The 11,357-nt window shown below is 42.0% G+C and overlaps 1 protein-coding gene across 1 annotated transcript in view; it reads right to left on the bottom strand.

The window, feature by feature from the left end:
* The window catches only part of CAPS2 (calcyphosine 2), a 54,373-nt gene that overhangs the window by 19,769 nt on the left and 23,247 nt on the right, over positions 1 to 11,357 (bottom strand). The window contains 5 exon segments of the mRNA XM_019543200.1: positions 1,130 to 1,245; positions 5,697 to 5,790; positions 5,904 to 5,999; positions 6,695 to 6,769; positions 8,529 to 8,648. Coding sequence (XP_019398745.1) covers positions 1,130 to 1,245; positions 5,697 to 5,790; positions 5,904 to 5,999; positions 6,695 to 6,769; positions 8,529 to 8,648 — 501 coding nt within the window.

Here is an 11,357-nt window from a genome sequence, read left to right as displayed (position 1 = left end):
ATTTTGCTGAGTGATCTTCCCACGAGATGTCCGGGTAATTGAAGTCACCCATGACAACCAAGGTCCTGGAGCAAGTGGCCTCAGTCAGTTCCCGGGTGAACTCCTGGTCAAGCTCAGGACTTTCCAATATAACTATTGGAATGAGCTCCAATTTCCTAGATTATATATAAAGTTAAACTAAAACAAGTTAGGCAAAAACAAGTAAAAATAGTAAAAAAAAAATATTGTCTTGTTAGTCCTGTAGACATTATAGTTAAATGTATTTCTCTTATTCATAAAACAAAATCTATTCTTCCTGAGAGTCTTGATAGTACCTGCACTACACTGTCAGTCATTTCTACACCTGAGTTAAGGTTACTAGCTCAAGCTAAAAACAAGGCTGTAAAATAGAGGAGACATTGCCAGAAATGGCTAACAGACAGCAAAAATTACAGAAAAAGGATAGTTTGAGTAGTGGAACATCAAGACCATTAAAAAGGAGAAGCAGTTGTTAACATCCGCTGAGAGATCAGTAGGATTCAGGGAGGAGATAAGCCATGAATGAATTGACTCTTGGAGCACTGCCTGAATAGAAATGCCACTGCCCCTTCCAGGCAGTTGGTTTTAAAGTTTGGGTGGGGCAGGAATCAAAGGGGGAGGTAAAACTGCACCCCCTCCACCCCACTTCATATTCCACCTCTGGGAATTGCATCTGTTATATCTTATTCCTTCTTCTTTTCTTCCAGTTCTGGGATATCTTTTCTTCTAGATAGAAAGCAGAATGCATATTCTTTCAAATGAACCAACTAAAATCTGCTCACATCAGAAAGGTGGTTAAGATTTATACTCAGGCACAGTCTCTATAAATTCATGTTGGTACAAAATGAACTGAAGAAGGTGTTCAGGAACATAATTAATTCTTTTATTTTAACAATGATCCTTTGACCAATAAACTGTCAAAACATTTATTTTGATAGTTCCATACTACAGCACTTCAGTACTATTCACTGCATTTGTTTTTCCTAACAACAGCCTAAACATATACTTTTAGCAATGTAAGCAGTATGCATTATGTAAAACTTGTATACAAATTATTAATTTAGGATCATATTTTCAAGGAAGGAAAAGCAATGTGGAAAGCTGTGCTTACTTCAAAAAGTTCACAGATGTTTCATCAATATTAGTGATACGAAGGGTAAGCACTGGGTTTTGTTTCATGCTTTCTGGAAGGCTGTGATCAAGACTCCGAAAAGTCAGGTTAGCACCCTGTAGATAACAGCACACAAATGATTTACAGGTAGGTCATCTATTCTCTGAAGTGAACACTTCACCATCAAGAAGTGAAAAGTTCTTCATCAAAAACTAGAATTATTCGAAATGTTAATGGGAAAAATTATACATTATTTTAGAATACAGTCAAAACATGACACACATTTTGTAGTTCATTATTGTAATGCAAGACCAAGAGAAAAAGTTTTAGTTACTCTAAAAATTAAAGGATTAGCACGTCAGATTCTAGGTTGGCAGCTGCACATCTAAAAACAAATGAATTCTTATCACGACTTGCATGTCTGCTATACACTTAATGAGATGCAACTCACAAATCATTTGGACATCCTTGGGGCCAGACTCTACACCTCTCAGGAAGTGTAGTTTTGAAAAGATAGCATGGCATGGGGAGACAGAAGTGGATTTCTGCTATGAATTTGACATTTTTTTCAGGGCAACTGAAAGCAGTTTTAGAACTGGGTATACTTTAAGAAAAGCCTGGGCAGAACTGCCCGTCAGCTATCCTGCAGCCCACAACAGCTATAACCCTATTAGTAGACACGTATCTCTTACTGAATTTATAGCAATTATTGCAATGGAGGCACAATCTTGACTGGGATATCTAGGCGCACACAATGATATCTTCTAATGGTGGTGGCCATCCCTTCTGGCAGGCATGACACAAATTAGCCCCGCCCTGGGTGCCACTCCAATCCTTTTCCACTACCCAATCTGCTGCTCTGCCTTCTGCTTCCTGCCCTGTGCTCCCTGCCTGATCTTCTGCTCTGCTTTCTGCTTCCCAGCCTATCTTCCACTGCACTGTTTGTCCTCTCCCCAATCTGCCATGTGCAACATACACAGGCTGCCCATACCAATACCCATGCCACCTCTGTCCTACAATCATTAAGATAAGTGAATGGAAAAGTCTCCTAATAATTATCTGAAATCTTGATCACTGTTAGCAAAAAAGAATCAGTACAATGTTGAACTGGTTAATACAGTTTCTTCCACAACACTGTGATATAACACAGATACTGATAGGATTCTTGTGCTTATGCAAGAGGAAAAATTTAAACTGAAGTTGGTCAAATAGATCATACATCTGTTTTGAAAAACCTTAGTCAATGTTTTGGTTTTTTGTTTGTTTTTTTTTGGGGGGGGGGGGTATTGGGAGGCAACCTTTTCTTTTTTAATCCCACTTTTTCAAAAGTCTGGATTTCCCAATTAAGGTGCCATTTTAGAAGTAAAGCAAAATTGAGGAAAATGTACACTTTGGAAAAATGTACCTAAAGTAGAGGTGCACCAATATAATTGGTCCATATCATATTGGCACCAATAAAAGGAAAACTGACATTATCTGCAATTGGCTTTTTTCAATGGTGTAACCAATAACAACACCGATAAATGCCGTGTGCATGTGCACAGCCGCAGCATACATGTGGCCAGGAATGCACCATGGAGAGTAGAGCCAGCCAGTAAGTCTATGGGGGGAAGGAAAGGGGCACATAGAGGCACCCATGGTGAGGGAGGAAGTGGGGGTGGGAATGGGGCAGGTGCTGCCCAACCAGGTTGGGTTGGGTCATGGGGCAGAGCTGTGGGTGGCTCATATGAAGGGCACAGGGAGGTGGAGAGGGGGTGGGGGGCACCTCCCTGCTGTGCACACACCCCTGGGGGAGGCCCCCCCCCAGATTTGTGTGAAGGTAGGCTGCAAGAGGACTAAGCCAGGGCTACACTTGGTGTAGGCAGCAGCAGCACTGGGAGGGGGGACTACAGGATGGGTTACAGCCACCCCAAAATTCCCCATAGCCTCCCAGCACCACCACCACCACCACCAACTGCAATGGCAGTCCTTGCCCAGCCCTTCCCACCCCACCCCCTGCAACAGGAAACAGGCTGGTGTAGCTACTTGCCCTGAGCCTGCAGCCTGCCCTTGCGCTGTGCACAAATCTGGGGGGTACATGCCCCCTACGCCTCCCCCAGGGGTGCGTACAACAGCGAGGAGCTGCCTCCCCATCCCTGTGCCCTCCAGATGAGCTGCCTGTGGCTCCACCCCCTGACCCACCCCACCCTAGCTGGGCAGACCCTGCTCTAGCCCCAACCCCACTCTCTCCCCCTCACCATGGGGGCCTCAACGTGCACCCCCCTACACCTCTTCCCTCCCTCCCCACCCCCTTTTCCTCCACAGACGTACCGGCTGGATGCTGCTGTCTAACTATGCAAAGAGAGCATTCACCCAAATGTAAGATTTGAAGGAAAATGAATGACACAATGGAGCAGAGTTAAAATGGGAGTCTTCTCAGGAAAATTACTACAGTATTTAATATCGGAAAATGTACTGCTCAGCCCATCTGTTTCTTGTGTGCACCTCAGAATCATATCACACCTTTGCTTCAGTGCTAACAGAACACAGTACTGTTTAGAGAGTGAACTAGATTCAATTCCTTTTCATGTATCATTATAACTATTTTTGACCTACAAGTAAATACACTGGCAAATCACGGATTGTGGGACTACACAGGTGCCCTGATGGTATAATTCTAAAACAAGAAGACTAAACAGATACAGTTCACAGCAGTTTGCCCTGCAGAACATTTACAGTAGTAATCATGCATAAGAAGGGAAAACAAAGAACCTGAATGTCAGATCCTACACTGAGTATTCTGCGGTGACAATTATACAACTAGAGATAATAACTGGCTACTAAGAAAGACATGGAACCAGCTAATACCATTTTTGTCAACTTTCTTAGTAGCTGTTTGTATATCCTTAACTGTGCTTTGCCCTTAGCTTCAAATAATTGATTAAATAGAACTTTTAACTATAAGTGACAAGTCTTCAAAATTCTCAAAAAAAGTACCACTTTATTCCATAATCTCTTATAAAGATCTCTTTCAAAAGAAGAAAAAAAGTTGGTGATAAATCTGTTCAAACTTAAAACATTTATCAAGCATATTACTTTACTCTTAAAATACTTAATAATTTTTCAATTATAAGTACCAGCAGACCTTTCAACAGCCACTAATTTTTTACAACTAAATTTGTGCTACTTTATCATTAGGGACTTTTCAGAGCTACTCACTTTTTCAACTAATTTACAGAGCAGTAATTAGCTGTGTTAATCTGAAATCAGGCAGAAGGCAAGGCAGGATAGCACCTTATAGACTAACCCATTCAGAAATGCTATGACTGGATTTACAAAGGTACTAAATAAAATGAATCAAATAATCTAAATACAAAAACAGGGATAGGGAGAGGAAGGGATGTGGGAACACTTATAATATAGTCCCCAAATGGTAGCCATTCAAATCAACAGAACGGACTCAGACCCCACTTCAATCAGCTACAATACCAACCCTATGACAAAGACAACAAAATCCTTCATGTTGTCACCTATAGCCCCCTCTAGAAAACCTTCTTTATATCATTAATGACCTCCAGTCCATCCTGGAAAGTGACTGCTAGCTCAAGATACCTTTGGAGGACAAGCCTATCTTGGGTTACAGGCAGCTCACTAACCTCAAATGATGTCCCTCCAGCAACAAATTATCCAACTCCTATTCTCACAAAGGCACCAAGTCTCGTTCCATATGCAGATGCTAGCTATGCCCCTCATCAACAAAGACTACATAATCACTGGACCAAACAATATGGATTGTAACATCCAAAATTCATTAACCCATCCCTCTGCCAATACTGCATATGCCATCACCTGCCTACACTGCCTCTCTGCTCTCTATACTGGCCAGACAGGAAATTCCTATGTGAAAACTGTGGCACAAGACATTTTCAACAGACCAGATTGTGTTCAGGATGAGCTCAACAGAGATTACAGATTCTTATCCCACTGCCTGGACTAGCCTGGAATAAATTACTGTATTCATTGTAACTTTTATATCCTTAACTATTTTGCTCATCTTTGCTCTCTTCAACTCACCTTTGCCTCTCTCAACATTGCCCCCTTCCCATTTCCCTTCCTCTCCCTTTGTCTATTCTTCATAATGAAATTACTTTATTCATTTCTATTTAGTATCTCTGCTGTCTGCAAGTCTGTTCATAGCATCTGACAAAATAAGCTGTTTCCCATGAAAGCTTATGTATTTCTGAACAAGTGAGTCTATAAGGTGCCACCCTGCCCTACCTTCTGCATAATTTGTTTATGCCTTCAAGTCCCCTCCCAACTGCAGCCTCATGCACTTTGCAAGAAAAGTGCAGTCAGTTTTAAAGCTACCTATGAAATCTCTAATATTTGGCTGACGGTGGGTGTATACAGAAAATGATCCAGATGCCAAAAGTTCTGAATCAAAGCTCTTGAAACTTAACAGAAGTGGGTTTTGGCTCTGTCCCCTTAAAGCCAGATTAGAATCTTTGTGATATCTGAATGCAGATCTTAGCTAAACAGCATTTCCAAATCAGCTGATTTGATGTATTTACACTGAAAGAATACTTACAATATAAAAGTCACGAAGATCATAGAGCTTTCCTTTTTTTTGACTGCGCTGATGACTATAAACTCCCTTCTGGATGAAAGGTAAGGCATTTACTCTGTAATACAATTCAAAACAAGTTTTAAAAAACTGAACATGAAGAGAAAAAGCTCCTAGATATTGTGGAGAGTATCTGAGATTTACATCTTTTTATAAATGTATTCATCGTACCTGTTTTTGCCAAACTGTCGATATTCGTAAACAGTAAGAGATCCATCACATGTAAAAAAGAATCCAATCAGCTCTCTACAGGCATCACGCCCATTCCTAAAATTATCATGGGAGAGTAGTACCATTATAGTTTTGTGTTTAGCTGAACCTAATTTAAACTCATACAAATGATTACACCACTTTTTTGAAATACGCGTCTTCAGTAACAGTTCAGTGACAGAGACTCTATATTGCATTATCTTTTATCAATACATTGCTGGTTTTGATTAGCTTAGTTAAATACTGAAGTACTGTATACCAACTTGTGGATTTAGTTATGTATTCTGTTCTTTGTCAAAAATGCCTTTCAAACTCTCATACACAGTATATTAAAGGACATTTCACAACTCAGGTGACCAAATACTTACATAAAGATCACTATGTTGGTCATGATCTGAGAAGCTAATGGACTGAATTATGAGCTATGGCCAAGTAAGAACTTAGTGCAGCTGAGGGAAGCTGTTTTTAACCTCTCCTTCCAAATTCAAAGAAACAATTTAGTTTATCCCCATTCAGTTTCATGCAGCCTCATAGCTACTCTGAGCTATATCAGAATGTAACAGCCCCCAAGAAAAATTATACTTAATTTAAATACATATGAACAAATAACACTTATTTATTTCTAAACAGATGGTTCTGAGAAAAAGCAAGTTGTAATTATTCCAACTGGTTGCAATTATTCCAATTATTAAAAAAAAAAAAATTCACAAACTCAGAGAATTAATACAGGATTTTACAAAATTTCTCATTACCTTGAGAGAATTCTACAATCAAAGCGTAATTTGTTAGAAAGCATATTTTCAGTTAATGCTGATTTGGTCCTTATTCTGTCAAAAGAATGTTGCATATTAGGCAATAGATCTGTTCTACGAATGCAAAATATCATTACTATTTGAAACCATTTCTAGAAAAAGCAATTGGATTACGAGCTGATCCAGGTAACTGTGAAAGTTACCTGCATCAGAAAAAGGACCTGGTATGCAGAAGCTGCACAATCAGATCATATAATTATCCACCACAACAAGGAAAGCACAATCATAGGAAGTGTCAATATTAACAGGGTCTACTTTATTTAATGGCTGACAAGAGTAATGAAACTTAAAATGTTTTCCTCTTCATTTCCCTTGGTTCCCTTGAGGATAAACATTGCTATGAGAAATAGTCCCTTGAGTAGTAACAGGGCTGCAACTTAATTCCACACTCAACTGTGTTCAATACTAGAGTCAAACTCCTCTAATTTATAGTGCTGGATTTTAGGAATGTGAAAGACTAAAGAGTCCCTGGAGAATAGCTTACGTGACCCTCAGATCTCAGCACACAAGATGATTTTTTACTCACTGAGTTGCTTACCAGCATGGAAATTATCTGGGTGCTGGCAAGCTTGTATCTAGGAATTTGGGGGCATCCCCAAGGTGAGAGATCTAAAGTTCATGTCTATGCCACTTGAGGGTAGTGACACACTGTGCTGCTCTACTCCTGGTACCTGCTAAATTAAGAGCTGTGTAGCCACATTTCATAAGAGCCAATTTGCCAGGGCAGAGCGTGACACGAACAAAGCTATATTGCTTCTTATACAAAAGCTGGCATGTGCAGAACTAGCTCAAGTACCTGCACTGCCTTTCCTTCTGCCTAGATCTTCTCAACAGGAATATTTTTACCTGCGTAACTGTTTCTTTAACCTTCTATTCAGCGACAAACAGATACTCAAGCTAGGTCTCTTTGGGGTGCCACTCCCCAACCTAGAAATAGTTTGGCTCTGTTCACATTTTGCTGTGCCTCAGTTAATTAGCTTTGTTTTCAATTAGCTTGTTTGGAAGAGCTATTTAACCCACCCTCAGGCCCAAACCAACATGGCTATACCACTTGGGATCAAATACCTCCCTGGTGCCAGAACTGAGCTGCACATCCTTTCATAACATCTGATGAAGTGAGCCCACAAAACTTGTATATCTACCTTGGCTAGTCTAAATCTAGCCTTTTACTTGACTTCAGACTAACATAGTTAACTAGACCACTCTGTACAAACATACCCTAGAACAGTGGCACCCAACATTGGCTCCACAGGTCAAATGACTAGTGCAGGGTCAGTCTACAGGCCAGACCTGGCATGTGGAGTCAGTCTCAAGTCTCATCTGGCAAGCAAAGCCATGTCACTTGGCATGGGGCTCCCTACAGGTTTGGACATTTGATGGTGCAATAAGCAGTGGCAGCATTAATTGTTGCAGTTCCTGCAGTGGTCAGGAGGCAGAGGACTGGCACAGGGGATACTAGAGGAAGGTACATGAACACAGGTAACATAAATGAAACAAAGACACTATTCCTAGAAACACCCAAGCTGGTTTTCCAAGGCACTTGTACTACCTATAATGAAGGGCATTCATATAATGGCTAAAAAGCACAACTCACTACTCTAATTTTTGTATCAGTAAAACTGGAGGAATCAGATTTTACTACACTTGCTAAAAGTAGCCTTCAGATAAAGCATGCCAAGTTTTAGCTTAAAAGAAGTAACTTTTGCTAAAGTTACAACAGGCTGAAATTAGAAACCATGACCATAAGAAACAACTACAGCCTAAGAGATCTTACCTTGTTTCGTGTAATGTTCTTTTTCTAAACCGCAATGGTGCTGTCCCCAGTGCTGGAAGCATAAGGTCTCTCTGGTAAGTATCATTACTTGTGTTTTGCTCTGGGTCACTTATTACTGCCCTGATTGAAAAACATATGCACAGATACACCTATGAACTGCTACAGCAATACAACAATTACTTGGGTATGTAGAAAAGGAGACTAAAAGTTGCACATAAATGCAATGACCCACTTGTATGCATTCAATACATACTATCATAATGTAGTTTAAAAAAAATAAATAATGCCAACACTCTTCTAAGGCCTTACGTACCTGAAAAGGTTCAACCAGTCCTGCCTAAGCAATCAAAGTTCTAGAATGGGATAATCGTCCAGTACTGGCTAGCGAGAGTCAAGAAATAAAAGCACAAGGTAATAAATGCCTGTCTACAGTGCTCCAAAAACTTGTACACTAACGCTCCTTGTCCCAATTAACATGTGGGAAATTCAGGGGGCCCTTTACAATACACCATCGTTGTTATTAACAGTAGTTCAGTACTGAAGGAAAAAGAAATATATTTAACCCATAATCGTGCACCTTGATCAGCCCATGGGTAAGGGGAAGGGAGGCAGCTTTTATGTCTATGTAGAAAGAATCTCAGTCACATTTCCCCAAAATTGATCTGACAGTAGGATTGGGCTATTTACATATACACAGAACAAACCTTATTGTGTTGCTTTTAAAATTTTTCTTATTTCAATGTTTTGAACTCTTCTTCCCAGACTATCATCCTACTCTGATTTCTTTTGTTAGTATTGGATGAGTTATAGATGTTACATTTTTAAATTAAAATGTAATAGGGCTGCAGCTAAAGCACTACTGAACACTGTATTCCATTTTCATTAAAACATTTTAGAGCAAGAAAAGAAATTTAGGAAGCATAAAAAGAGACACAAAAGGAAGTTAAGCAGGAAATGAAAGTCACAGAAACCCAAGGTCCATATCTGGACATATATTTAAGACCTAGATTACTGCCATAAAAGCACTCTAACAAAAAATAGTGAATTTAATAGAACTAGTGAATTTAAGAGAATTCCCTTAACCATTAGTTCTATGTACCATTGGAAAGGTATGACGTGGGACTGTAGAGAATTCCACACTCAAAGCGGGTGCATGTGTCCCCAAAGGCAGCTAAGCTGCTGTTGGAACTGAAGCACAGAAAAAAATTCAAAACAATGAAAAAAGTGGTATAACGTGAGAAAAATTCAGACCAAGACTAGTTAAGGTATGCTTGAAAATTAAGAACAGATTAAGAGAATGATAAATAACACGGAATAATAACTTTAGTCATTTTAACTGTTGATTTATGGGTTCTCTCTCAACATAGCATGGCACTATGATCAATAGAAGAGATATTTTCTATGTGCTCCAGGGATGGGGTGGGGTGGGGTGGGGGGGATCTTTAATTTGAACAGCTCCAAGAGCTACTCTAAGTAAAGCACCCACAATGTCTCATGTATTAGCATCCCCATGCATGCTTCAAAATGGTGGCAGGGGAGCTTTATCTAAAATTCATCAAACGAGCTTTAGCTAAAGCGCCCCCACCACCTTTTTAAAGCGTGGGGACACTGACACACAGGATGCAGAGACTAGATGGAGTGTGCTAATAATGTTGCGCTGAGGACACCGGAGGGAGTGCACGTGCCCCCAGTGTCCCTCGACCTTTGAGGCAGCGGCAAAAGCAGCAGCAGCACCAACAGCACCAGCAACCATCCACAGCTGAAGGACAGCTGCAGCAACAAGGAGGTAAGCTGGGGAAGGGGAAGGGAGCAAGTGGGGCCAGGTGAGGGCAATCGGGCAGGGGATTCTTTCCCCACCTGACCCCACTTAGCCCCGCTGGGCAGGAACTGTGCTCCCCAGCCGCACAAACAAGGAGTGCAAACAGGCGCGCTCTTTAGGGGCGTGCCAGAGTTTGCGCCGAGGTTCGCGCCGGGAGAAGTACGAGAGGCCGCAGGCAGAAAAGAACCAATGACGGCAGCAGCAGTAGTCGTCTCCAGGTAAGTGAGTGGGGGTGACAGCATGGGAGTTGTCATGCGGAGTGCAGCCAGGGCTCCTGCCCCACGGCTGCCTCTTGGCCCGGGGACTGGTGAGGCTTCCACGCAGGTGGGGCCACCTGCCTGTGGGGGCTGCCTGGCTTTGTCCCTGGGGGGGACATGGGAGTGGGGGCTTCTCTCACCTGTCCAACCTGTGCCAAGATTGCGGCACTGGAGCGGCAGATAAGAGAGCTCCAGGCAGAGGTGAGCAGGCTGTGGGGGATCAGGGCCATGGAGGACAAGATTGACAGGTACTTTCTCTCTGCAGAGCCCATCCCCTCAGGCTGTCACCACCCAGGAGTCTGCAGGAGGCGAATGGAGGACAGTCACCTCCAGGGCCAGGCAGCGTCACAGGTGGTGTGCAGCTGCATCAACTGTCACCCCAGTACAACTGGGGAACAAGTATGCAGCCCTGGCACTGCTGGAGGAGACTGCGCATGAGGAAGGAGGAAGGGAGGAAGCCACACTCTCAACCAACAAGATGGTATCCGTACCTCCTGAGCATCATCCAGTGACCCAGAAGAAGAGACATTGGGTCATCGTCATAGGGGACTCCCCCCTCAGAGGAACGAAGGGACCCATCCACTGCATGGACCCCAATGTGAAAGAAGTATACCGTCTCCCAGAAGCCAAGATTGGGGACGTCACAAAGATGATCACTGACCTCATCCGGCCTTCCGACTACTATCCTATGGTCCTCATCCACGTGGGAACCAATGATGCGGCCCGGAGTAGTCCAGACCAGATCATGGATGA

This window comes from Crocodylus porosus, unplaced genomic scaffold, assembly GCF_001723895.1.
Source record: "Crocodylus porosus isolate Cpor-Errol unplaced genomic scaffold, CroPor_comp1, whole genome shotgun sequence".
In the NCBI taxonomy this organism is placed as follows: Eukaryota; Metazoa; Chordata; order Crocodylia; family Crocodylidae; genus Crocodylus; species Crocodylus porosus.
This window is presented reverse-complemented; position numbering and strand designations above follow the sequence as displayed.